A 27,860-nucleotide genomic window follows, 5' to 3' on the forward strand; every position below is an offset into this window, starting at 1 on the left:
TGCATTTATTTTGCAAATTTAAATAAATGTTATCCGAAAAAGAAACTGAAAGCAAAGTAAAAAAATAATGATAACTACTTAATTTTTCAGAACTTAATATTTCTTTTAGTAATATGTATTTTTCAAATTTAACACAATAAATGTTTTATTTTTAACAGGAGGATCAGTATGCCAAATGGATGGCAGCATGTCGATTAGCATCGAAAGGTCGCTCCCTGGCAGACAGTTCGTATGAAAACGAAGTGACTAGCATAAAGTCCTTCCTTAGCATGCAGAAGCCCGTCAATGGACCCGTCATTAGTATAAATCCCGACAACATCGACCCCACAGACTATGTTGCACCGCGCTTCCTCAAGAAACTCAAAAGCAAGGCCGTCAATCGGATCCTCGAGGCACATGCCAATGTTAAGGATCTCCCGCTGATCGAAAGTAAACTGAAATTTATTCAGGCATGGCAGAGTTTGCCTGAATACGGTGTCACATTGTTCGTGATAAAGTTCGATGGACACAAGAAGGAGGAACTTTTGGGTGTTGCCAGCAATCGTATCATGAAAATGGATCTCAATACGGGAGATCACTTAAAAACATGGCGCTACAACACCATGAAGGTAAGACTTGGGAGATTTACAGAAGGTTTTTAGAAAATATAGGGATATTTCCGATTCCAAAACGCTTCATGTAAGACAGTTCTGTAACAGTGTGACATTGTTATATGACAAATTTAAGAATTTTAATGTGGTAAATTCCAAAAAAAAATATCGAAAATCAGATTCATATCAGTTACTAAGAACTTCACAGAGCTCCTTGCAATGACCATTTAATCCTTATTTGGTTTTAATGTTGTCCTTCTCCCAAATTTACCACGAAAATTTGTCATATGACATTGTCGTATCGTTACAGAATTCCCCTTCTGATGGGTTCTCAAGTATTATCTTAATTTTTGAGTCATTAGCATAGATTCTCCGTCTCCACTATGAGTTTTTAAGGATTTCCCGTGGATTTTTTTTTTAAATTTTTTTTGGCCTTAATGGTTCGAGTTTCATTGCTCGAAAAACTATATTCTTGGCTTAAGACAATGCCCAGAATAAAATTTGGAAAGGAGTTTATTCTTGCTTTCCCACATTATCTACATTTATGAAACATTGAAACTTTAAAAATCAAGGGGTAACTCATATTGAGAAACCCTCGTCAATTGTCCGAGAAACGCTTCGCGAAACCCGAGAGACCCACTTTTTGCATCGCGAAACCCGAGAAACCCAAGAATTGCATCGCGAAACCTGAGAAACCCTATTTCTGCATCGCGAAACCCGAGAAACCAGAAACCCTTGTCAGAAAAAATATAGTTTTTCACAATTCGTTAAACATGCTATAAAGTTATTGTTGGGCCGGCAAAGCTTATTCAAAAAACGATTTTCTTAGAAAAATTTCCAACTCATGAATAAAATTTAATGAGGAATATGGCATTTCAAAGGCCATTTTACATTACTGTCAGAGTTTCCCATTTTCTTGTTGCAGAGTATTTTTAAAAATCGTGCAAATTTAATTGGTTTTTAATCAAAAGCTTAGTAATGGATATTTACATTTTTTTTAATTCGCGGTTCATTCCAGTTTTCCCGTAAATTCAAATAAATGGAAACATCTTCAATATGCAGATACTATGAGCCTATATCAATTTAAATAGTTTTAGGTTCTTTATAATACGTAATACCCATTCTAAGTATTTTTATTTAAAGTTCAACTTTTTATTTAATGGAAGTTTCGCGGTTTCTCGCAATTTAGCTTTAAAACAATTTGGGATCGTATTTAGGGTAAATGTCCTAATTCAAAACCATTTACAGACGCTTTAACTTTGACAGAAGTTTGAGCATATAAACTTCATTTATTTATGAAAAAATTATATAAATTTGCTCCTCAACTCTTCTAGAATGTTAGTGTTTAATGAAAATTCTTTAAATGGAATTTAAAAACTTCCTAAATACGAGAAAAATACACGAGTGCAAAATGCTTCTATTGGAAACAAATTAATCCAAATGGAGACAAACAGTGTAAATGAAACCGCGACGAAAGGCTTCCAAAACCTTGTTGATTTGCTCTTGAGTGTAGGATTTGTTCTTATTCCTTGTCTTTTCTGCTTTCCCATCGGATACAATAAGAAAATCTCTTTAAAAAAATCATATTTCCGGTGTTTCCAATTGAACCATTTGCAGACACTCCCTTTTGTACAGACTCACTTTTGCAGACTCACTTTTGTTCACGAAATAGGTAATTATTTCATTTGAAAACTTCACCTACTGTTAATAATAAAGATTAACACATAATTTCACATAAATTTGCCAGAAATATTACATAAATTAAGAAAAAAAAAAACGAATAAAGAACAATCACCTTTTTTGTTTTTCATTAGAAAACATGGTTGATGAAAAATTCAATAGTGAAAAGGTACTTTTAATTTTTCTGAAAAATTTTAAATTAAAATTTGTGAATATGAATGAATTTTCGCTTTATTTGGAGCAAAATTAACTAAATAATGAAACTGAGGTATAGAAAATATATAAATAAAAATTTAATACTGTATTTATCATGGAAAAAATCTGTTTCCATTTGGAGTAGCGAAAAGTCTCCATTTGGAACAGGTTTTGAATTAGCTTAATTTAGCCTAATTAAGTATTAGAAAATAGCTCAATTTAATTTGGAGCTCCTGAAGTTTAGAATGAAATTTAGTCTCTCCTGTAGCTCCTTTGGGCCTAGAATTATTTTAAATGGAGGTTTCTTGGCAATTTTGAAGACAACAACAGATTTTTTGCGTTAAAATTACATTGAAACCGTAAAATACTGGCCTGTGGAATTGAAAATGATTTTTATTTGTTCTCTTTTGCAGGCTTGGAATGTCAACTGGGAGATTAAGTGCATGATGGTGCAGTTTCAAGATGGAAATGTTGTATTTTCGTGCCTTTCGGCGGACTGCAAAGTTATTCACGAATTCATTGGAGGCTACATCTTCATGTCGATGCGCTCCAAGGAAACTAATCAGACCCTCAACGAAGAAATGTTCCACAAACTCACGGGTGGATGGGTGTAGAATTTACCCCCGAAAAAAGAAACGAGCATTAATTGGGATGGGTTGGGATAACACAAAAAAAAAACTGTTTAAAAATAAACCTGTGTAAATATACTTTTAACTGTTGATTCTATTTACAAACTAAATGATTGATGTAATTAATCTACTGTGTCTTAGTTGATTATAAGAAACTAAAAAAAAATGAAAACAAGTAATAAATTGTGCCTCAAATTGTTGCAAATGCTGCACAATTCAAGTGAAAAATATTATTCATTTTAACGTGTAGCAGTTTTAATGTTGATACCGCGTACGGCAATAACTGATTAGATGTTTCTACGTATTTTTTCTCTTGTTAATATTGCTCCGAATAATAGCTTTTTTCCTAACGCAATAACGGCCAAAAGAAAATATGTCGAACGTTTTTTTCCCATCTGCGGAAAATTTATACAACTTTCTGAGCAATCATGAAGAAAAATTTCTTATACAATTTATTGTACGATTTATGTGTATATAAAATGTTTTAAAATACGACAAAATTTATTTTTTTTGAATTTTTCACCAAAAAATTCCCACGTACTTGGAACGAGGGTAGATCCAACTATTCCGATGATGTTGAACTTTTTCTGAGTGTAGTTGAGGGGAAACCCTTCGACGGTGACTGCTGTTGAAGGCTTTTATTGATGTCATAACCAAAAATGTTCAAATACTTCCCTCTCGTCATTTCTTTGGCCTCCTGGACACCCAGCACATAAGCCTGGTCGTAGATCTTCTTCAGATCGAGAGCCAATGCTGATGGGGTAAGTGTCCCAAGTTCTGCAAGGCAGAAAAAATAGCAATTTTAGCGGGAAAATGAAAGGTTTCCAGGGTAGAAAGTTCGTTTTTTACTGTGCATGGCAGCGATATCTTCGGACGTTAGCCCGCGCGACCACGAAGGAGGCGTTGGAGATACCGAAGAGCGATTGTTATTTGATGAAATAAAATCCGTTACACCTGGAACTAGCCAAAAATTGAGAAAACTACTCAGAAAAGCCCTTTCTGGGGCAAATACTCACTCTTTTCCGGCCACAATTCAGGAGAAGCCCTGTCAAGACGCTCCATACTGAGAAGTTCCTCCAAATCATCGCTTCTGTCTGCAACAAAATTAAATGGGTGAACTCAACTTTAGAAATAAATGACGAAAAAAGGGTCCTAGAATTAATATATAAAGAAATTTTGTTAATAAAACTCACCGCCTTTGGAATTTTGGGAATTTTCTTCGTCGCTGCTCATTTTTTTGATACAAACAGAAATGTCACGGAAAAAATGGCTGGCTTTTCGACAAACGAAATTCACCATTCTAGCAGTTCGACATTTTTGAATGGGTGCGACACGTCCTAGGACAATTCCACGTGAAAAATTTCAATTAACCCATTCACATAAAGTAAGTATACTTGATATTAAAGATAAAATGTTATTTTTTTTAAATAATTTTTTTCCTTATAGTATTAATAGATTATTATTGTGTGAGAAAAGAAGAACATATCTATCAAAAAAATGCGGGTGTGGAGACGTTACTAGACACACATCTAACGGGAGCTTTATTTAAATTCCTTTCCTTAAAAAATCCTTATAAAAAAAACATTATTTTGTCGCTTGGATCAGCAATTGTCGTCTGTGTTTTAATTAAACAAACTTAACCCTCTATCTCAGATAAGACTGTCTCAAGACGGTCATCATAAAAATCACATTTTACTGCGATTATCAATTTTGTATTCATTACAAATTCATTCATTAAATTAATTCTTAAAAAATGCTTTCGTCGATTTATGGGTCATTTCCAAATTGCTCAACAAAGGACAATGGGCAGAAATGTATGGGAGATGGTCCAACCCTTCGCCAGAGAAGGAACTAGGAACATTTTGTAGATAAAGCCATCGCACATTACAGGGCAACAAAACGAAAACTTGTTTTGTTTAATGGCAAATCACAGGTATTTTCGGAGTCCGTGGTGTATCTTGAACATATCACCCGCAGAAACTTATAGTCAAAGAACGTTTACTAAAAAAGAACTGAACTTAAGGAATATTTTCCTAAAAGAAACCGTATCCCTATCCCTCCATTTTTCTTGTATCCAGATTTGCCTTAAATATCCTCGAATATTCCATAATTCCGTTAACAGTATTGCCTCGATTTCAGCCTTTTGTCGTCTTTAGAGAAATATTCTGCTTAAAAAAGGAGCTAGGATTGCTGAGGTTCATAGGATTGTAAAGGTACCGTTACTAAAGAATTTTAACAAAAGGTTGTGAATATAATTAATTAAAACATTTTTTCTCAGGGCCCTGCGATCTTTAGAGTTCCAAAAGAGTTTAAAACTATTTTTTCAAGCAGAATATCACTGCATAAGAGAGTCATTCCTTCACAAAAAAAGGATACAATCTTTTTTTATGAATTTGAAGGATGTACAACTCTATTATAGAAAGCACATAAAAGTGCACCCAATAATAATGTGGGGTTTGCGAGACTTTCAGTCTCGAGAATATACAGAAGAATGAATAGGGAATCTTTGGGCATGGGAGAGCTGTCTGCCTGGACAGTCTCTAAATAACATATCTAAAACTGGAGGGAATCGATGGTTTCGTTCTTTTCTCATGCTTTTCTTTCTACTTCAGAAACTCATATTTTAGGCACATCTAAAAAATTATACCATCGATTCACTCCAGTTTTAGATATATTAGAGAGTATCCTAGCCGACGATTCTCCCATAATCACAAAGACGCTCCATTCCTCCTTCTGGATATTCTTGAAACTGAATATCTCCCAAACGTTAGTTTCAATGTTTTTAAAGTCTTTTATTGAGTAGTGATCATAATGACATTTTATTACTCATTTGTACAGTTCTTTAATTCCTTGATTTTGATTTCAAAGTTTGAATGAGCGTCAATACTTTAGGATTTTTTTACGACAGATTTAGATGATAAAAAAATTGTTCAAAAAATATCTAAACTAGGCTTGCCTTTAAGTGATAAAAAGTACCACTCACATCGACATAAAAGCCCTTCGAATTTATCACATCGCCCAATATAATTAGGATAAGGCTGAAAAATGCCTTCTTTGGTTCTTTTTTCCACTTCAATGTCCAAATTATTTAGAGTTGCTATAAATACCAGCTGACTTTTCTGTGAGTCCGTAATCGTGAACTTCTTGTTTTTGTTGATAGGTGGCTTTAGTAGATTGTGCAATCCCATACAAGCAATGTATCTGGAATCCGCACTTTCACGGTTGTGTACTCGTAATTTAGCAGGAACTGCTTTTAAAATTGCAGATGAGAATTCAATAAAGATTTGTTCAACTGACTTTGCGTTCGGGTGAAATACTATGAAAACAGCAAACATCATTAATTTCATCAATTTATTAATCATAGAAACAGTGAAATTGTCCATGAAGCTATGAAGCTTCACACAATTCACAATATGTAGTAAGGTAAAGTACCCTTTATTCGACCGGTAGATTTATTTATTCAATTTAATTATATTTGCTATAATATTTTGTGTATGATCTAACATTAATAGGTCAATTATTCTTTAAATAATACGAATCAGTGACAAATTCATAGAAATTGATGAAATTCACCATCAAATATTCAAAAATTGACCCACCGGTCGAATAGAGGAACCCGGTCGAGTAAGGGTACTTTACCTTACATTTTTAACGTTGAAATTTACTTAATCCCACTCGCACCGCACCCCGCACCCCTAGAGTCCTCGATATCGAACCACAAGTAATTTAGTGTGCTTTCAGCAACATATAAGCAAGTAATAACAAGTAATTACTGTGATAAATACTTACTAAGTGGTTATTTCCTGCAAGGAAAATATTCTAGCACTAAAATATGATCTCAACATATGATTGTAGACTAGGACCCAGCTCCTTGAGTACAAGATAAAATATTATGTCGTCTTTTTGAGAAATATCCGAAGTATTAATGCTTCCACAAATTGATTTATAATAAGCTTGTTTCGTGAATTGCCCGTTATTCGGACGTAGAATCGAAAAACCGATAAGCTTAGCTGATATTCTTTCCAGGCAACCTGGGAGAGCTTACAAGTTGAAACTCGGGTTGCTTGCAACTCGGAATGCGTCGAAATTCGATTGTGAGTTGAACTTTGGTGGTAAGAATGGCATCAAGTCAACTTTGTTTACTTCGGTTACCGACAACAGTTTGCTCGACGCGATTCTTTACTCCCAAGATTCAACTCACAATCGAAATTGCACACATTCTAATTGAGTTGCAAGCACCCCGAGTCAAACATTTCGAGGTCGCCTGTAAAGAATCGCAGTTATAAGCTTATCTGGGCGTAACACTGGCCATTTGATTGACATTTTAATTTTTTGTTTCTTTTCTGTTAACTCTGTCTTCAAAATATAATTCTTTATTTCTGTTATTTTATTGTTTTCATGTGCGTCATAACATGGTTTATTACGTAGCTTTTCATCCTTTCGTAGATGGTGTTCCACCTGGTTCTACACATTTTTTTTAAGGTGTGGTAATTTGGACTGTCATCCACCGAACCTTTCTCCATTTCATTTATATGACTGTTTTCGGAGCTAATCTGATCTTCATAAAATGAAAGGAAATATAAAAATGAGTTTTTTTTAGTCAAAATGGTTTCCTATAAATTTACAGTAATTCGTAAAATATTCGAAAATCATATCTTCTGGGATTCTGTTGTATATCTTTGCTAGAATAACACAGAAAACCTTCCTGTCCTGGAATTCAAGGTTTTTTTTTAAAATAAATTTTGTTAAAAACGCCCAACATACTCATGTTGGTCAGAACTTTCTTTACTTGCTCTAAGAATTTAAAGATTCTCTGGAATTTTGTAGTAGAAATATAGAAAATCTTTTAATTCCTAGAGAAAGTAGGTGCGAAGTTCTAACCAATATGAGCATCTTGGGTGCACTTAACAAAATATTCCACGAAATCTCAGAAAATCCTTGAATAACTGAAGCTAGATGACGGAAAGCTACACCCGCTGAGCCTGGCGAACTGGAATGTCGACTTCTCCAAATTCATTGAATGTTATGTATTTTCATACACTACACTTCGAACAACACATATAAAATAATAATTACCAATAATTACACTCTTATAATGGAGCACCAATTTATATCCAGTGGACGAAACTTGCGTTTCGTTTCTAGTTATTTCTAGTTTATATTTCTCACGTCTAAAAACCTTAAGGACAAAACTAGACAATGAGCCATGCACCCATAGCATTACGTAGCATATGAAGTGAATAACCACTGGAGTTGGAGTCGTGACTATTACAGCTATTACATTTATAATTCCTGAAAATCAAAAGCAATGATCAATGGCTTTTTTTCATTTTCAATTAGAGTAAAATGGGGTAATTTGGAATCGTTACTAAAATGGGATTTTAAGATTTCCTCACTGTTTAAGTTGGAGAAAAAAACAACACGAAGAAGTGCTCTTGTATGCAGGGCTTGTACTTCTACGTGGTCTTCTTTTCTCTTTGCCCATCCGAAAGAGTGAGGAAATCTTAAAATTCCAATTTAGGTCTGATTCCAAACTACCCCATTTTACCCTAATGTCAAAAAAAACTTATCATAGTTGCAAAAAATTTGCAAAAAAAAAACATACAGCTTGCTGGCGAGATGTGTGGTACAGCCAACCTCAGCACTGTTGAAAATTCTAAAACAATGTTATGTTATGAGACCAATTTTAGTAACTGTTTTCCGTCTCTTTAATATAGGGATCGCTTTTTAGAGGATATCTTGTAGCGGAATCAGACTATTTTTATACCATACTTACTTAAGGAATATAATATCAGAATGAACAACGTTCTCTAAAACTCAGGGTAAAATGGGATAATATAGAATCATCTCTAATTTGGAATTTTGAGATTTTCTCACTATTTTTCAGATGGATGGAGATGAATGGAACTGTGAGATTTCCTAACAGTTTAGGTCAGATTCTGAGATGGCAAAAGTAAAAAGTGTAAAGTCATGAACTTCTATCTGAGAGCGTGAGAAAATCTCAAAATTCCAAAATAGACATGATTCCAAATTATCCCATCTTATTCTACAAGCTGTTCGTAAATTTTTAGTTCCTAGATTGAAATGTTTTCCAAGAAAGCAGTTTAATTTCTTCCAGATTTCTCTTATATTTCTCTTATATTCATATTTTTGCCATCAAAGCGGAGAAATTGCATAATGACTTTGAATCGGTTTCTTGCAATTGTGGCTCTGATCAAATTAATACCGAGAAATGTGTTTGGGATAAGTTGAACGGGCCGAGATACCAAGTCAAAAACATCCGCTCAAAAATACAATACCAATAAAAGCAGTCATCTCAGTTTTGTATCAATTGACTTTCACAGTCCTGTTCTTTCAGCATATAAGGATAACAATCAGTATATGATGTATTTCTAAAATAATTTAATGAAATCGCCTATTTCTTCAATATCTATAAGATATTTCTGAAAATTATATTCCGGCTTTTATAGAACTAAACTAATCTGGAGGAAGGACAAATTTGTTTGACAATGTCATGTGTATTTTGTTGTTAGATTCACAATTTTCATCATCAGATGTTGAGAAATCACTTAAGATCAGGTATTTCTTAAGTATCGTTTAAAAATTGCTGTTCCAGCTTCGAGTATTCTTCGTTCAGTATTCTACAATTTCCTCTTCTTTTCCTAAAAGCTGAGAATTTGAAGAATGTATAAGATTCGAGAAGTTCAAGTATCTCGGGGTGTTATTTACGAGTGATGGTAGGATGGAGGCAGAACTCTCGTCACGAATCGGTCAAGTTTCTGCAGTAATGAAGGAGCTTGGCAGAAGCGTGCTGAGGAAGGTCGAGCTTAGTCGATCGGCTAAATTATCGGTTTTCAAAGCTGTCTTCATTCCCATTCTCACCTATGGTCAAGGGCATGACATTTCCTATGTTTCCCATATGTTTCTAGCAAGCCGAAAAAACTTTTGAGTTTCTTAGCTGTTTTCTGTCATTGTAGAATGAATTAGTAAAAAATACTAATACAAAATAAAAGCCAATTTAATAACGAAGAGGCAACCGAAAACCCTAAATTGACAATCTACGTAGTTTTGGAGATATCTCATGAAATGTGTACGAAAACAGGGAAAAAATTACACTAAAACTGGTCGCATTTTTTAGAGCTAATGTCACCCCCCTGCCTATGGTCATGAGATTTGGGTAATGACCGAAAAAGTAAGATCGCGAGTACAAGCTGCCGAGATGAGGTACCGGTACCTCCGGGCGATTAAGAGAATCACTCGTTGAGATCGAGTGAGGAACGTAGTCGTTCGTGAGGAGCTAAGAGTCGAGACATGCTTGATATCGTCGGTTGCCTCAGCAACTGTGCTAACTGCATTTTTGCGATTTTCAGGTTTTTGCATATTCTGATATTACTGAATTTTCTCTATTAAACTACGTTATTTAAAAAGTTTGGAATTTTCTCTATACAGGGATATTTTTCCGTGAAAATGTTCTAACTGTACTATAGTCACAAAAATTTCTCTGCAACTGCGCTATCTACCAATTTTTCTGCAGTTAGCATAAAAATACACTGAAAAAAGGCGCAATTTTTTTTGTCAGCAATTGTTCTATTTGCAGTTTGTCATTTTTATCCATCACGACTCTCCATTAAAACAAGGTAAACGTTTGCGATTTGTGATTGAGTTTTTCGCGATTATTGTGCAGGTGAAAGCAAATTAGTGATTTCGGAATTGTAAGTTTTCGTTTCATTTGTTTCTTTGTAAAAATGCTTATTAATTTACTTACTAAATTAGGATTTTGTGAGAAAAAACAGGAAAAATGTTACGCAGGAAGAAAAATCATAAAGCAGCTGATCCACGTCCAAGAGAATGCAAGAAGGAATGTAAGAAGTATCTGCATTGAGGGGAAGGCGTTCTTGGGCGATATACGATCGGCAGATTCTTCCAACACGGGGTATACGATAACCTGGCTGAATTGTACTAAACATATCCCGATACGATTAATAATGATAATAATCAGGATGAACCAGATTCATCTCCTCATACTCTCATTCATGTAGTCGATAATTCGCAAGAGATGTTCACGAGTGAACAGGGTTCATCTGACCAGCCTGAAGTCAAAAATGAGCCACATATTTCAAGCGATGGATCACATGATTCTCTGAATGGTCACCCTGGAGCAGAAATTTTCATAGCAGATGTTTTATTAACCGAAAGTAAGAATATGACTATGATTTTTTATTATTAAATTTTCAATAAAACAGGCGTTTTTTTAAATTTCTAATCACATTCTGTTGTTTCTGATCTTTTTCAATATTTTTATTTTAGAAAATCTTGACATAGCGTGTAAAAAAGAGATCTCGTCCCGAATCATGGGTCCAAAATCGACGCATAAAGTACAAGAAAGCTGAAATGTAATTGCATATATAATAACAGCTAGCGGAGAAGGAAAATAAAATTTTCATACACACAGAAAAATTTTGACTCTAAATTTAAGAATATATCCTGGGAACTTAAATTGGACGTGAATCCACGAGACATTTAAGTTTAGAAGCTCTGAGCGAATGAAATGGGCTAGAATCCCTAGCTCTGACTGAGAGACCGGGAACTTATGTTCAGCATTAGCTGGAAAATGAAAAATGTCTACAGATTTGCAAATTGCAACTAAAACTAAATGAACAAGGATTTAGAATTAGGGCATTGGCATTCATTGAATGGGATTTGGAATTAAATCCTGGGTGTTTCTGTTTAAAAATTTTCCATTTTTCTGTGTTTATGAATTTTCAAAAGAAAAAAGATGATGAGACTTTGTGCAGAAATTGAAAATGGATAAAAATCTAAACAAAATGAAAAGTCAGAAATAAAATTGATATCTCATAATCAAGTATTCTTTTAATATAATCATTTAGTAGAACTTTTAATTGCCATATTTTTTTTTCAATATGGCCAGAACAATGTTATAAATTCCTGTCACATATGTGGTGCCAATTTCCTTTTTCCATGCTTATTCTCATGTGATCCTTAAGCTTTGTGGAAGTATCTCCTTTCTTCTTTATATATCAGAGATCGTTTATTTCCCAAATATTTCACTTTCAGATTAACGTAACACTTTTAGGAGGAACCGTTTGTAGACTTTGCAGAGATCCATGAGAGCAAAACAGTGTTGATAAAAAGAAAACACACTCGGAAGATAAATTTTAGAGTAAATTTTAAATGACAATAAAATGTTGCTCTACACGGAGTCAATAGAATAAAAAAAAAGAAAATTCTTTCCTTGTTAGGTTTTGACTGTGATAAACAATTGTGCTATCTGCAAAAATTCCATACATTGCAGATAGACTTTTGAACAACGATGTTAGTTAGCACAATTGCATATTGTGTATTCTTTTAGGAAATGCTTCATTTTTAGTGTAAAAAATCTACTTTTTTCCAATTTCTTTGCATTAATAGACAGATTACTTGTTGTTCTTTCGATATTTGTAATATAAAATAACTCATTCGGGGTTTGATTTTTATTAAAATGTGATTAAAGTAAAAAAATGGTGTCCTGAAAAGTTGTCAAAATGCAGTTAGCACAGTTGCTGAGGCAACCGACGATATTTAGTTGAAAATATGAGACCCAAAACACTATTTGGTAGTTTTTGTATGGCAGTTGATACATTAATGATTCATTTAATTATTTCCGTGTTTTTACACTTTCGTTATTTACGAAAATTAATAATATATAGATATAAATGCAAAGATGCAGTGTGTTCCGCGGATCGGAAGGAATTTAATCAAGTGTTCCACAGATCGGAAAGGGGTGAGCCACGGATCTACAGACGTTTTTGATGAGGATTTATCTGCTTTCTTGGCATCCAAATCACTGTACAAGACTTCATTGAAGCTTTATCGTTACCCTTACACTGTGTACTGTATATTCACACGAAAAACCTTCTAAAATTGTTTAATGTAATGAAAGTCTCACTGGTAGTGTTTTTTCAACAACATCCAATAATGAGCGTGAAGATGACAGCTAAGCGCGTTGAGCGCAATTTTCCACGAAAACAAGTGTGCTGGCTGATCCTCTAGGAACAGATGGAACAAAACGTACTTCTACATTAAAAAAAAATATATTTTCAATATTTCTTGCCAAGACAATAAAAAAGTATATTTATAGTGAAATTAGAATCACTGAGTATTAATTTTTTAATTAACATAGATTACTAATCATTTTAATCAGTCACAATTCCTCATATTCATATATTAGATTTTTGGCTAAAAGTCTGATACAGTGATTCAATAAATGAGGTAAATAATAGTAATTTTGTTAGAAATTCGAAGAGAAAATTGGTTCTATAGATTAAATATGAACCAACAGAATGCATTTAGTTAAAGATCGTTGTAAATAAAGTTAAAAATCGTCGTAAAAAATAAATTTTGTTTTGGGGTACCGATTCGCGGAACAGCCTTCCGATATTCCGATCCGAGGAACGCTGACGATCGCTGGTACATTTCCCTTATTTGGAAAAATTTATGAACGTTTTATTGAGAAATATTACAATTTTGTTTCAAATTCCAAGACACGCAAATGAGCAAGAGGAGTTACGGCAAATGCTGATTAGAGAAAATTTTGTATAGAAATTTGTAGTAACTTTACCAAAAATGGAAGTTACGACAAATTCTAATAAACTTTTATTAATTAAGCGGGCACTTAGGATAATTTTTGTTTACAATAATTTTTATTGGGGTTATAAAAATTTCTTTTTCTCAAATGCGTTTATTAAAAAAAAATACGCCGATTCCAAATATGTAATCTCAAAATCGCAAAAATTAAGTTACGACAAATGCTGATGTACCTGACGAAATATTGGCGGAGATTTTGAAAAATATAATACACCACAGACAAAATTGTTAATGGGTAACATTTCGACAAATCAAATTCACCACTTTCTAGCAGTTTCCCCATGAAAGTGACAGTGAGAGAGGTTTTTTTCAACAGAGAATTTGCAGGATCTCAGAAAATACCAATTTTAGTTAATTTCCGTGCCAGATTTATTGCCAAAAATACTAGAAATACTTTCATTTGGTGCATAAGTAATGGCCACGACAAAAATGAGAAGTCTGGGTAGTGGGTGTCTCAGTCAAATCACAACAATCTTCCTTGATTTGGACAATACACTCATTCCCACAAGAAAGGCAGATGCGAAAGCCTGCAACAAGGTGAGTCTCAAGAAATATTTAGTGAAAGTATTGATAAAACTTGCAATATAGCCCGGGCAGAAGGCCCCACAGACTTTTCACTGAAGGTGACACGAGGAAATAGTTGAAGAGACCTTGAACTTTCTGAATCTGCGCGTCTACGTGACCTTTATCGGGGTTTGTCTCGCAGCAAAATCTCGTGATGTGGGAAAATATTATTAGTAATTTAATAAATCGAAGGTGGCCTTGAGACGGTCTGAGCTTAATTTTCATGTAAATTTTCCAAGTAGGCTCTGGGGCAATCAGGAAGTCATTTGGGAGGAATTTTTCCACTCTGGGTCAGTGTCAGGGTAATTAGACCCACCAGAGAGATACTGTTTGGTGCTCTGGGCCGATAGTGACTGTGGAATGTGAAGAAAAGTGATGAGAAAATATGGGACAAAAAATTAAATTATCTCATGATGACGTCATAAGATCACATGTTCAGTCCTGTCAAACAGAGTGGGGAATATTTTTTATTGTTTGTGCGTAAAAACGTTTTTCGTAGCATATTTTGCCTCAATTATCATGCTTTATTTGTGCAAAAATGTGAATAACGCGAATTAAAATAGTTGGTGGTTGAGTTCACGTGCCAGACGATATAAATAGATTTGGTGATAAAGCCGTTGAAGGCTTTTAGGAAAAGCATTGGAGTAGAACATAACCTCAAAATTTTGTGTTTTTCTTGGGTGTTTCCGATGAAAATTCTTGTTTTACGACCCAATTGACGGGGGGAAAGCTAGGGAAATTAATTAGAAATGTGTCTGGTGTGTTGTGTGTGCGAGTGAGGAACACTGGAAGCCAGAGAGAGGCATCATCTCCAGATTTAGACGCCTTTGGGGGCAGGGCGATTGTGGCTAAAATTAAACTCGGGAGATTTAACGGAGTTGCAGACTCCGTCGGGACGCCCGAGCTTCTCAGTCGCCACTGTGGAGAGTGTCGAGCTGGTGAGAATTCAAGAGTGTTCCCCCAAGAAATTGATGTGAAGTGAAAAAAAAAATTTGAAGAAAAATAGAAGAAAAAAGTGCGCGGCAGGAAAATGGCAGATTCAGCAATTGCGGAGCCCATTAAGAAGTGTGTGGCCATTTTGGGGGCTGCAAAGAGTGATACGGAGAAATTTGCAGCCCTCTTTATGGTGACGAAGCTGGTGAAGGGGAAGGATTGTACAGATGTGGCCAAGAAGGCACTCTTTGACTCCATTGGCTTCAAATTCCTGAAGAAGCTCATGCTAGCCGACAGTGTACCCGATGATTGTCCCCCAATTGTGTACAAAAGTGTTGCCCTGTCCATTCTCACGAGTTTCTGTGAGCTGGAGTCCCTGGCCACAAACCCTGACATGCTGAATAACATCCCAGTTTTCTTCAGTATCATCGAAAGTGCCGATGATGAGGATGACAATGATAATCTCATTGTCGTCACGGAGTCCTACAAGTGCCTCCAGGCCATTGCACAATTTGAACCAGGACAAAAAGCCCTTTTGGATTCTGGAGCAATCCCAAAACTGGCCCAAGTCTATGCCAACAAAAGCTTCCAGACAGACGAAGCTCTGCGCATTATTGTGACCCTCTGCAGTAAATTTGGGCCTCAGGCATGGGGAACAGACCCCAAAGTCTTCAATTCCCTCGTCACGAGAATTGGTCTGGACTTTGAGACTGATCATTCTGAGCGGAAGTTCGATTTATGCTCAATTCTAGCCACTCTCCTCTTCACCTGTCGCCGGGATGTGATCCTGCCGACAGTTGAGGGAGAAATCTGGCCAGAGAGCATCTACAAGGGTCTCAATGATATCCTCAAGAGCAAAATTGGGAAGAATCAGAGAGATCCAGCTCTTAAGCTAGCTGCCCAGGCTGTGGAATTTTTGGGCATTGAATGGACTCTCAATGATGAAGAGAAGCCCAAGCAGTTCTACCTGCTTCTGCTGCAGCTGGCAGCCATTGAGGTCAGAATGCAGATGGACAATAAATCCTTCAATCAGGCAGCTGCTCAGGCTGATCTCATTACTGCGTGCTTCGTGATCTTGGAATTGTCGGTGAACTACATGGCTACGGATCAGCTGGATCTGGAGCAGAAGGAGAAGCAGCAAGTGTACACAGCCCTCAAGGGGGCCTTCAGTGGAGTGATGAGTGTTTTAACAAAGTTGAGCAGCAGTGAGGCGAGGAATAGTCTTTCGCCCAAGGATAAATCCTTCGCAGCAGCGATGGTCAGGGTTCTGTCGGCTTGGCTGTGTCAGGAAACTACAGCAATGCGTCCGGGACTGTATCAGGTGAGTCTATTTTCATCTTTCAAGACATTTTTCAAAGAAAAATTCCGCTAAAGACTTAAATTTTTTGAGCGTTTTTTTTTAAAGTCACTGATATTGCAATCGACTCAGAATTTCAAGATTGGGCTGAAACTTTGATACCGTTCAAAAAATGTGTTTTTTTTGTAAAAAAAATTTTTGGATACAAGAAGCGGGATATGTTTTCTGAAATTATAAAATATTAGAAAATTAGAATATTAAAAAGTAGAAAAATCTTAAATAGAAGAAAGAAGTTACAAACGATCCATTGAACAGAATTGAATTAAAAATGACAATTTATGCTGTAAAAAAGTTGATTTCAAGAGAAAATGGTTAGTGGTTTCAATTCTGAGATCAAGATGGTGGTCTGATGCTTCATCGTAGAAATGGGACCCAGAAGGCCCATATTACTTCTGGAAATGTATAGATAAACTCGTAAAAAAAGATGGTCGTCAATTTGGCACCAAAAAGATTCTTCATGCTGTCGTATCTCTGATCCGATACCTTGTCGTATTGCTAATGCAAAGCAAAGAAAAATGAAACTCTTGAAAAAAAGTAAAGATCAAGGTCAATATCACCAAATTTAAAGATTTTGCTATTCTGAAAGCATCAAAGTCGAGTCAAATCTGTAAAATATCTTGGAATCTTGAAATTGAAGATACAAACCATGTGGATTTCAAGATTTGCAATCCAGAAACCAACATTTCTATATTTTAAGATGTTAAATTTCTTTTTTTTTAATTCCAAGGAGCTTTTAGAGGTGCCTGGAATTTTCAAGATACTAAAATTTTGCATAATTTCACACAGAATTTGCTCTAAATGAGAAATATTTTTATAATAAGGATTCAAAAAGGGTAACAGCATAAAAATATTACATTTGTCCCTCGAATTTAACAGAAATGGTACATCTGAGTGAGATATATGAGAGTATAATAATGTGAGAATAATTATAAAACAATTTCAAAGAAGGTTTATCACGAATCAAAAATTTTTACTTATACTTTCTGTATTGATTCTATGACCTACCGCTCCTCGGAAATTACTAATTTTCCGCATTTTTGAGGAGACAGAATGAAAAATTCAACTTTTTGTAAATAATTCTCTCAATTCAATGACTACACAAAAATAGTTTATTTATTTTCTATTTGTATGAGCATTAATATAAATATCGAAATATACATATTTTTGCTTTTTAATATATGTTTTTTTCTGAGTTAGCGCATTGTTATTCTAAATGATGCGCAAATTTACTTCAAATTAGAATAACAACGGATCAACTTGCTTGAGTTACATATTTGTTTTACAAAAAGTTCAACGATAAATCTATTTTGTGGACCTTTACATTAAACAAAATTACGCAAGCAATCAAAAAGAGTAACATTCTAAAAAAAACCTTTCTATTAATGTAATTTAGTGACTTTATATCAACTGACAATTTATTAAATTTTCTTTCTAAGTGAATTAAAATCGAAAAAAAGAGAGTTGGCCGCTTGTAATTTCCAAGGAGCGATATATTATGTTAAGGTTTAGTATTAGTTTTTCTAATTTTTGTAGTAAAATTTCAATAAATTCTGGAATGAAAACAATGTTTTCGGCAAAAGTTACGTTTCGGTGAAATTAATTAAATCTTGGTTCATGCCATTTTAAGGCACACAAATGCATCGCGTTAGATTACGAATCTTTGATCTTGAAAATATATGACAGCTTAAAAAATTTCAATTTTATTTTGATCTTGATTTCAGAATTAAAGTCAGAATCTAATCTTACGATTTACATTAGAAGTTCAAATTTGTTTAAACATTTGTTAGCATTTTACATGCCGATACTCTGAATATCATAAGTTAAATATATTTTAATGTAATTTTCCGTTTTCAATTTGTGTGATTTAGCAAAGAAATGCGCACATGACTGGGATTTCTCGAAGTGTGTCAAAAATGTTTACCATTTGTCCTTTTTGCGATCTAAGTTTATTTTTTTGCATTAAAATTATTCTTTTCAACAAAATATTGTTTTTTGTTATTTAATTAGCGCAAATGTAAAAATATCAATGAATTTTATAGTTTGCGCAATAATTTTGCATACGACGTTATCGGTATAGAAATCTATACATTTTATGATCCAACTCGAATGTAAACGAGATCATGCTCTTGAAATAATAATCATTTATACCAAAAATTTCATAACTCTTTGAAATAAAATCAATTTAGCCTAGTAACACAAGAAAAGTGATTAGGTTTTCATTCGCAATTTGCTACTCAGATAGTTCTTATTTAATCGCGTGTCAGTCCAAATATTTTCTTTCATTTCTAGAAGCCTTATGTGTGTCTCATAACAACTTCTTTTCAAATTGATTCTTGTCATTTTGGATCTTTTGGACATTGGAGATAAAACAGCACTTTATGACTAAATTGTTATGGAAAATTTTAACTAATCGACAGTTCACAAGTTTACTTTATTTCTGAATTTCTCAATTGACAGACAAATTTGCAGTAGAAGACGATGAGTTGTTATAAGATTGTTATTTATACTTGTGCGAACTCACAAAATGTGTATCCAACAATATTTGTTTACTCAAAACATTTCAATTTAATAATAGTGCTGAACTCAAAATCAACGCGAAACCTCGTCATTATTTATGGATTCTCTGCAAATGTGACTATCAATTTAAGTCTTTTGCGATGTCAAGGCTTCGTTTGGCAAAAATCCTTTACAAGTGAGAGGGTTATTTAACATTAATGTTGGATTTTTCTAGGTCCTGCCATACATGTTTCAGCTGGCAAATTCGACCTTCCAGGAGAGTCGGCAGCACCGTCTTGAGCATAAGGGTAATCCCGATGCTCCTGAAGGTCCAGCTGATGTTCTGCGTGTCATGCTCCCTGCCTTGTGTCATTTGGCTGTGGAGGATAAGGCACGTCAGGTACTGTTTAAAACTAAACAGGATGAAGCTCTGTATGAGTGCCTTGTCTTTCATTTCTCTATTGCACACTGGAAGCGTCCTCCAGTGCCAAGGGCTGAGCGTCTCAAGAGGCTCAATGAGCCTGAACCAAAGCCAAGTCCGCGTCAGCAGGAGGAGATGAAAGACTCTCGAGCGGCTATTGTGAGTCTGTGTAATATTTTTATGAATTTGACTGTGCTGGAGGCAAAAATTGCCGAGGATAGTTTGCTGTTTAGCAATTTGCTCAAGTTTATCTTTGAGAATTTGCCAGAATTGAAAGATACCCCGGATAATTTGGTGATGCATGGGCATTTAGCTGTTTTGGGACTGTTGATGCTGAAGCAGCAGGCGAAGAAGGTGAAAAAGAATGATTTCTCAATTTGTCGGTATATTCAGGCTACAATTAGATTCCTATGGGATGCATATATTGTGGATGAATCAAATGATCCGACAGCTCTTGTGGTCTCAATAACGTACAAAGAACACTGGATGGAAATCCAGGAGTTGTGGTTCCTGGGTATGCAAACGATGTCTGGGGTGATCACGCAGATACCGTGGATATCGGAATTTGCGTTGGAAAGTGGATGGGCTGAAGGAATTGTGGAAACATTGAAGAAAGTGAAGATTGGCACTCTTCCAGGCAATGTCAAGTCAGCCTTTGAGGATCTCCTGTGCCAATTGGCTGAAGCCAATCCAGATGTTCCGGCCAAACTTAAGAAAGCTGATGCACTTCGTGTTTGCCGGAATCATCGTTTGATGGAGTTGGGAAAGAAGTTGTTTGGTGATTAAGCCACAATTTCATGACAAATGTGACATATTGAATCATCTAACATCGCTACAGACTTTCTACTTTCTATAGGAGCAATTATAAGCAAAACTATTTAATAAAAACTTGGAATTAAGAATAGATTGTATGAGGAGGTTTATTTGGAGAAAGAATATTTAAGAATGGAGAGAGAAAGTGTGAATAAAGAAAGAAAATTTTTGCTTCGTAATAAATGAGAAAATGTAGATCATTTTAAATAGAAAATTTTCCAATTTTCTTATCGTTTTCTCCTCCACATTATTTGGATTTCGGCCAATTCTATAAATTTTCAACACTTTGGATGTAAACTCCTGAATATTTTGCTTTCTATAATGATCACCCCAAAAAGATAAAATGTTACCATTCAACATTGACATACATATAATATTTTCTACTTTTTGGAATTGTAAAATTTTGCCAAATTCTCTCCAATGACTCATGGCTTTGAATCTCTTTTTGTACTAAAGTTGTGTTAGTTTCTTCTTTTTCTATAATTATCCTAGTGACAAAATGAGAAAAAAATCTATTTTACTTTGGTAAATTTTTTTAAAAGGAAAATAAAGTGAAGATTATCCAACAGCCAAAAATCTCTTTGTTCTCTTGCACTATACTTAAAGTCTTGGATAGTTTTTCATAGGAGTTGGAAAGTTTAAACTTTCAGTGTGTGATTCGATAGGCAGTTTTCTAAAAATAGCATTGAACTCTGGTGTATTTTGGTGTTTATTTAGAGAATCTTCCAAATGAAATGGGAAAATGTGTTGTGAAGAAAAATTAGATGAAGAGTGTTTGGCGACAGAACGAATAATTCTCTATCAGTTTGAGACAGTCTTTTTTTCTCTCTTAAATGCTTTTTCTTTCACCGGATATCTATTTTTGGGTGATAATTCGGAAATTTCCCATTTTTCGATGACTCCTACAAGAAAATTAAGAGATTCAAATGTGAAAATTCTTACCAATTGCGTGATGCTTTTTGTGTGTTTGCATTTACATAAATAGATGAGTATTTAAACGATTTTAGGGGAAACTGGGGCACCACCAAACAGGGGTACCACCAAACACTGCGATTTTTTAAATAGGTATAAGATTTCAGAGAATGAGACTTACATGAAATCATAGATACTATAGGTATGCTTGTCCAGAGAAAGAGTGATCCACATAGTTCAAGTAGTTTAGAAGTAATAATCTTTTTTCGCAAAATTGTGAGATTTTGATAATTTTAGTCATTTATATATCTACCTGGAAAATAAAACTGAAATAAGTTACATCAAATTTCACTACACCAGTACTTTCCTATATGTTTTGGGATAATATTTATGTATCTACTAAAGAAATTAATGTTCACATTTTTTTAAAAGAATATAAAATCCATCAGAAAACAGAGTTTGGGGCACCAACAAACAGGCAAATTTCTCACAATTACAGATGTCGCGAGCGTAGCTTGAATGGCAAAATTTTTCCTTTTATCATTCTCACTCTTCATCTCCCTCTTTGTTCGATTTCAGAAATTTATATCCATTCATGGGATTTTCATTCAAGACTCAGGAGAAATATAGTTTCAAGAACCCAATTTTGCATTAAATGATTCTTAATGATTCTTAAATGATTTTAATCAAGGATTGACGAATGATTTCTCGATTTTATTACAAATAATCAGAAGAGCGTGCAAAATTCGAACTTTAGGTATAGTGTTTGCCACGATTTTAGTGGCGCTGCTTTCCAGTCAGAAGTCGAATGTTGTCAAAATGATGAAAAATCCATTGAAAAATATGTTCGGTGTGCAGTGCTTTAGTTTTTTGCTATTTTGGTCACTCATTCTAAATTTTGCAGTGCTTTTTTGAGAATTATTTACATTTTCAATATCTTCTTTATAATTAAGAGTTGTGGTGAATGCCCAAAATAACTTTAATGGGTGAGAAAAACAGGTGTTTTTTGGTGCCCCAGAAAGTGTTTATTGGTACCCCGGGTGGTTGAAAAAAAGCGAAAAATGCATGGTGCTACAATTTTCCTTTTCACGGAAAATTGAAGTGCTTCACGTCATCCTTTATACATTAATATGCAGCATATACAGTAGACTCTCGCTTATCCGTGGAACGGGACCGAAATGTCACACGGATTTTGAGAGTGATACACATCAAATTGTTTGAAATCTAACGATTTTTTTTGTTTACATTGCAAATTTATGGAGTGAATTCTGATCTGACTGAATCGACATTCTCTCTAAACATGCGTACTGTCCAAAAAAGTTACAATGAGAAAGAATTAACAGTAGATAGAGCACATTTGCTTTAACAAAAAAACCCAAAACGGGGAAAATATGTCAACAAAATTTTTAAAATTCAACTGTCTCACGGATTTTTTTATGTCACCCGGAAAAAGAGTCCACGGATAAGCGAGAGTCTACTGTACCTAAGACTATAACATGGGGTAAGCAACATTTTTTCTAAAATTCACAGTTTTCTTAGGAAAGAAATTCAGTCAAAATCGCATCTTTCAAAAGTGTTTGGTGGTACCCCAGTTTCCCCTACATGTTAATAATTGAAATTTTCAATTTTATTTTTAAATTTCAATGGTTTAAAAATGAATCACAGTTCGTACAAGATTATTTGGGTTGTGCGAGAAACCCAGTAAGTTTAAATTAAAGCCACTGAAACCCATTAAATAAAGTGATAAGGATTTTTTACTGACATGTCTGCAGACATTCCTTCGCCATGTTATTAAAAAATCCTAATAATCCTTACGTTTTTATATGGCTTTTCAGGTTTAAAAGATGATTCTGCTTATGTTTCTTCCTTTACCAGCTTTAAGATAATACAGAAAGAATAATTATTCAAAAGACAGAATATTTTTAAAATTGATGAAAGTCAATTATTCTATCCGTTTAAATTTTTAGCAAAATATAGTAAATATTTATAAAAGGGTGTAGTCTCAAACTCAAAATATGGCGTAACATTTTAATTTTCAGAACTTTATTAGATTTAAAAAAAAAAATTGCCTGGTTTTACTATTTTTTCAAGATAATATTAATATAAAATGATCTATCGATAGATGTCGAACATATTTACATCTAATTCGCCAAGAATTATGATTAATCGCTCATCAGGTGTCTTTTTGGCAGAAATTTGTATACTCTCCTTTGAGAGCTTTTAATCCAATTAATGATTATTAAAAACCAAACTAAGAACTCCTGAATGTATTTTTTCATAAATCGTAAAGAAATAATTTTAATGGAACATGCTGTATCGCCATGATACAGCTACAGTGTTTATAAAATCATTATACTTTCACTCCCAGAATGTCCGAAGTCTTTCTCATTTTATGAAGTGACGAAATACAGCGAGATCGTTATCGCTGTCTTTTGATGAAAGATCCTCCCCAAAATTACACAAAAATGACTTGCTATTTTCTCGTGTCGAGCGTGCTTGGGGAGTTTTTCAAATTGTAAAACAATTAACTTTTAACTTGCAGCTCGTAGATTTCCTTCAGGAGGAACATGGGATGAGCCGTGAGGCTGCTCTTGTGTCCACCTCAACGTTTCTACGTACTTTTCGTCGCTGTCCAGACAATGAGGAGCTTCCGCTTGAAGAATGGCGCTGCCATTTGTGGTCAGAGGCCCTTCCGGAACCTTTCAAATGTCTCAGTAGCGAAGTGTACCGTACATGGTTACAATTGAGATTGCGCTATATGGCACCCACCGCAGAAAATGTAAAACTCCTTGAATCCCTGAGATCAAACTTCATTTTGGCACTTATCACAAATGGACCGAGTGCAGCTCAATGGGAGAAGGTGAATCGATTGAATCTAGCAAAATACTTTGACTGTATCTTAGTGTCTGGCGATTTGCCGTGGGAGAAGCCCGATGCCCGAATTTATCATGCTGCCTGCAATTTGTTGAGTGTTCAAGCACATCAGTGCATCATGATTGGGGACAAATTAGAGACTGACATTCAGGTATGTGATTCTGAGTCTTTTGGAGATGAAGTCACATCAACTTCATGAGTGTGACTACATTTATGTTTTTCTTGGCTCATATGATGGGTCATGAAAAAAATTATTATTCTGTGATTGTTTCTCTCTGCCTTTTCTTTCTTGAGTATATTTTTCAAGAAAAAAAAATCCCTTCTTGGTTGCGAGAGGATCAAAATGTCATAGGTGTGCGTCTCGAAATGTAGTTGTTTGTTTTGCTGCTTGGACTAAAAAAGATTACCTCTGAAAATGAGTTAAGAAAAATAAAATTCTTCTTACACATCTGTGGGATTTTGTAGGAATTGTCTATCTCTTTTTTCATATCTCCTATATTTTCTTTTTTTAATTGGAATAAATTTAATAAAAACCATTTCTAAAAATAAACCATTTTCCCAACATTTTTTTTTATTATTAATCCTTAAGTATTGTTGATTGGTTATTTTATTTTATAAAAAAAAATAATATTTTTAAAATTTTTGTTAGGACATTTTTTCTCCATAAACACATTTATTTTCATAAAAAGATAATGTTAATCATTATAGGGAATGATATTTGTACTGAATATCGTAACTGGGTAAGTAGAAAAAAACTATTTTTTTCTTGGTTTTATCATTTTTATTATCATTTACATAAAATAACAATACACCAAATAATTTTGTTTCACATGACTTTCAATTCATAGTTTTTGCAAAAAAAAAATTACTTTTTTTGAGTGTTATGTGGTGTTTTGACATAATTCAAAAAGGGATGATTTATGCAAAATGGTTTTTTTGCAAATTATATTTTCATTACTGGAAAATATTTAAAAGTTGGCAAATTTTACTTGCTCATGTTTTTACTGAAAGATGTTTTTTGAATTTCCCTAAAAAGATGAAAATTGATAAATTGGCAAGTAATTAAATTTTCCAATTGGATGAGTTTGGTTTGTGGACTTTGAAGCCTCTTTTAAATATTATTCTAGAATACTGAAAATTCAATTGCCCCCCATAAACAAAAAAAAGCTTTAAATGCAAGTGGAAATATTGTAAAATGACAAAATCAACGTACAGGGTGGTAAAGAGGCAAAATTGGGGGCAACCTTTTGGCTTCCCCTAACAAGTGCCGAACGTGCTGAACCACAAGTGGGCCTCATGCCTGATTTTACCATCCACAATCTGTCGGATATCCTGGCTGTTTTGCCGTGCGGGGGGAAGACGTGTGGACGCTTCCCAGCCTCAAGAAACCGATGTTCTTCCATTGGAACAACCGGAAGTGGTGCCATGAGACGTGCCCGTGTGCCATACAATCGAAGAGTGGCATCTCTACCAGATTTGGACAATTGCAACAGTAACAGTTCAGATGGAAGCTGATGCAGTAGTAAAAGGACATCATTCCTCATAGAACTCTTCATGACTATGAAAAAATTTCTATTGATATAAGTTGACGTGCAAATTAGAGTTCGTTAGTGTGAGTTGTGTTCTTCTTTTCTGATATTTAATAAGTGTTTCTTTTTTGAGGTTTAGTTACAAATATAGGGATTGATTTTAATTGAAATTTTTTAACTGAAACCAAAGTGCAAATTACTGATTTTTAAAACTAAAAGTACCAGAAACAAATGATCTTCATTTGATAGATTTTGACTAGGGAATGTAGATTTTTTTTTTAAATAGAAAACTAGCTGATGTTTCTTAGTTTAAATAGTTTTTTTTGTTTTGTTTTGTACCACCTCTGTTGTATTAAAACTCAAGTACAAATTTCAGGATATAATCTAAACTCAGAACTAGACTTTATTAAAAAAAAGCAAGTAAAATATTTGCCTGACGGAATGACAAAATACTTCAAATTTTGTGATGTTTCTTCAGTCTGATTTAGTAGTGTTGTAAAGAGAATGAAACAACTAGAATTTAGAGAGAGTATTTTTTTTAAGGAATACACATAAATATCAACCAATAAAATAACATAGGGTGCTAGTTGTGAGATAATATCAATGAAAAAAAGTTGAAAAAATGAATCTTATTGTGTAAATATTTTATAAATAATTTGTCTCTATCGAGTGATTTGCTATTTTGTGTAGAAGATCTTGCATTATTTTCAATTAAATGCAATTGATATCGATGTGACTAAATACCTGAGAAGGAAAAAATAAAACAAAACCTCAAATTGTGGATCGAATGGCAAAAAATTTATAAGAAAAATAGAAAAAAGTGTAATATAGCTTAAAAATAAAGTAATGAACAATTTGCAAATATATTTTTTTATTTGATATCTCCCAGGGGAATTAATTTGTGATATTTCAAAAGCTTTTTTATTTAAAAAAATTTAGCGTTTTTGTCATTTTTCTGGGATTGCTCTATACGGCTACAGCATATTGGGCAGTATTTTGGTAAAAAATGGTCAGTAAGAGGAAAACTGGTAAGTATAAGGCCTCTAATTGAGAGGATTTTTTGTGAATAATTGCATCTTTGACAGGATTTTGAAGTTTTTACCTACAGCAGTGCAGACGTTTCTTTCAAAAACGCAATTTTTGACGAAAATTGCTCTCAATGTGCAGAGGCCCTAAGTGAAACATTAATCGTCCGTTAAATCAGCATTTGTCGTAAGTTCTTTTTTTCGATTTTGGGATATATATATATATATTTAGAATCAGCGTAATTTTCTTTATTAAACGCACTTGAGAAAAAGAAACTTTTATAAGCCCATTAAAAATTATTTTAAACGAAAATTATCGTAAGTGCCCCTAATTAATAAAAATTTATCAGAATTTGTCGTAACTTCCATTTTTGGGGAAGTTACGACAAATTTTCATAAAAAAATTTTCTCTAATCAGCATTTGCCGTAACTTCTTTTGCTCGTTTGCGTGGCTTGTAATTTGCAGCAAAATGTAATATTTCTTATTTAAACATTCACAAACTCTTCCAAATCTCTAAAGACAGGGCGAATAATGCAACATTAAATAATTTTATTTCAATATTTGTGAGAAAAAAGTAAGAAAAAAATCTCTGCCTATCTGTCATTAATTCAAAATAAAACAAGCGACACGGCGCGCAAAATTTATTCAATAAAATTTATGAAATAAAAGCTTTAGGGTCAGGAATAAGGCTTTAATTGATTAATTTAGTCAAATAAAGGCGCTTATTATCACCAGAGTCATTGAAACTGATATATTGCATTTTTGAAAATTGTCGTAACTTCCAAGATCTCCATACATTAGAAGTTACGGCTTCATAAACGATGGAAGTTACGATAAAATCTTATTGTGTTTCATCGGACATATATATCTCAATATCTCAGCTTTTAAATCATTTTATAAAGTTTTTCTCGAGTTAACTTACAGTTTATTAGTGCCACTTTTATTATTTTGACTCAAAAGTATCGCATCCGAGGCTCATTTTTAAGAAAAATAATGCTGAACTGAAAATTTTGTCTCCTGAAAAGTTGTTATAAGGAAATTACGACAAATGCTGATTTAACTGACGTAATGTCAAAGAAAAAACAATCACGAATCATATTTAAGTATTTTACTTTTTTTTAATGTATTTCAAATTATTTACTAGTTAATTTCATTTTTTTACTTAAAAAGTTGCTAATCAAAATTTTGAAAATCGGT

The 27,860-nt window shown here is 33.9% G+C and overlaps 4 protein-coding genes across 6 annotated transcripts in view; 3 read left to right on the forward strand and 1 right to left on the reverse strand.

The window, feature by feature from the left end:
* Nucleotides 1-3,594, forward strand: part of LOC129805837 (unc-112-related protein) — a 57,382-nt gene extending 53,788 nt beyond the window's left edge. The window contains exons 6-7 of the mRNA XM_055854041.1: nucleotides 159-608; nucleotides 2,879-3,594. Of these exons, the coding sequence (XP_055710016.1) occupies nucleotides 159-608; nucleotides 2,879-3,079 (651 nt within the window). The 3' untranslated portion in view covers nucleotides 3,080-3,594. The remainder of the gene's footprint in view (nucleotides 1-158; nucleotides 609-2,878) is intronic.
* Nucleotides 3,595-27,860, reverse strand: part of LOC129805928 (protein lin-52 homolog) — a 149,626-nt gene continuing 125,360 nt past the window's right edge. Inside the window, exons 2-5 of one of the 3 annotated variants that reach the window (XM_055854197.1) lie at nucleotides 4,288-4,334; nucleotides 4,111-4,188; nucleotides 3,944-4,048; nucleotides 3,595-3,871 (exon numbers count right to left, since the gene is read on the reverse strand). In XM_055854197.1, the coding sequence (XP_055710172.1) occupies nucleotides 3,657-3,871; nucleotides 3,944-4,048; nucleotides 4,111-4,188; nucleotides 4,288-4,327 (438 nt within the window). In that variant the 5' untranslated portion in view covers nucleotides 4,328-4,334 and the 3' untranslated portion in view covers nucleotides 3,595-3,656. Of the gene's footprint in view, nucleotides 3,872-3,943; nucleotides 4,055-4,110; nucleotides 4,189-4,287; nucleotides 4,335-27,860 lie in introns of all 3 variants that reach the window. The other 2 variants (XM_055854187.1, XM_055854209.1) reach the window with 2 other exon arrangements.
* Nucleotides 14,003-26,499, forward strand: LOC129805897 (N-acylneuraminate-9-phosphatase). Its single transcript, XM_055854139.1, has 3 exons — nucleotides 14,003-14,275; nucleotides 23,777-24,259; nucleotides 25,324-26,499. Exons 1-3 carry the CDS (start codon nucleotides 14,153-14,155, stop codon nucleotides 25,621-25,623), a joined length of 906 nt encoding a protein of 301 aa, XP_055710114.1. The 5' UTR covers nucleotides 14,003-14,152; the 3' UTR covers nucleotides 25,624-26,499.
* LOC129805832 (neurochondrin homolog) lies at nucleotides 14,513-20,898 on the forward strand. Its single transcript, XM_055854031.1, has 2 exons — nucleotides 14,513-16,556; nucleotides 19,324-20,898. The coding sequence occupies exons 1-2, from the start codon at nucleotides 15,333-15,335 to the stop codon at nucleotides 20,293-20,295; spliced, it is 2,196 nt and encodes a 731-aa protein (XP_055710006.1). The 5' UTR covers nucleotides 14,513-15,332; the 3' UTR covers nucleotides 20,296-20,898.

This window comes from Phlebotomus papatasi, chromosome 1, assembly GCF_024763615.1.
Source record: "Phlebotomus papatasi isolate M1 chromosome 1, Ppap_2.1, whole genome shotgun sequence".
Classification (NCBI taxonomy): Eukaryota; Metazoa; Arthropoda; class Insecta; order Diptera; family Psychodidae; genus Phlebotomus; species Phlebotomus papatasi.

Coding starts and splice junctions, on each gene's coding strand:
- LOC129805897 (XM_055854139.1), top strand. CDS start 14,153: ATGGCCACGACAAAAATGAGAAGTCTGGGTAGTGGGTGTCTCAGTCAA. Junction 14,276..23,776: donor ATGCGAAAGCCTGCAACAAG/GTGAGTCTCAAG, acceptor TTTAACTTGCAG/CTCGTAGATTTCCTTCAGGA. Junction 24,260..25,323: donor AATTAGAGACTGACATTCAG/GTATGTGATTCT, acceptor ATCAACGTACAG/GGTGGTAAAGAGGCAAAATT.
- LOC129805832 (XM_055854031.1), top strand. CDS start 15,333: ATGGCAGATTCAGCAATTGCGGAGCCCATTAAGAAGTGTGTGGCCATT. Junction 16,557..19,323: donor TGCGTCCGGGACTGTATCAG/GTGAGTCTATTT, acceptor GGATTTTTCTAG/GTCCTGCCATACATGTTTCA.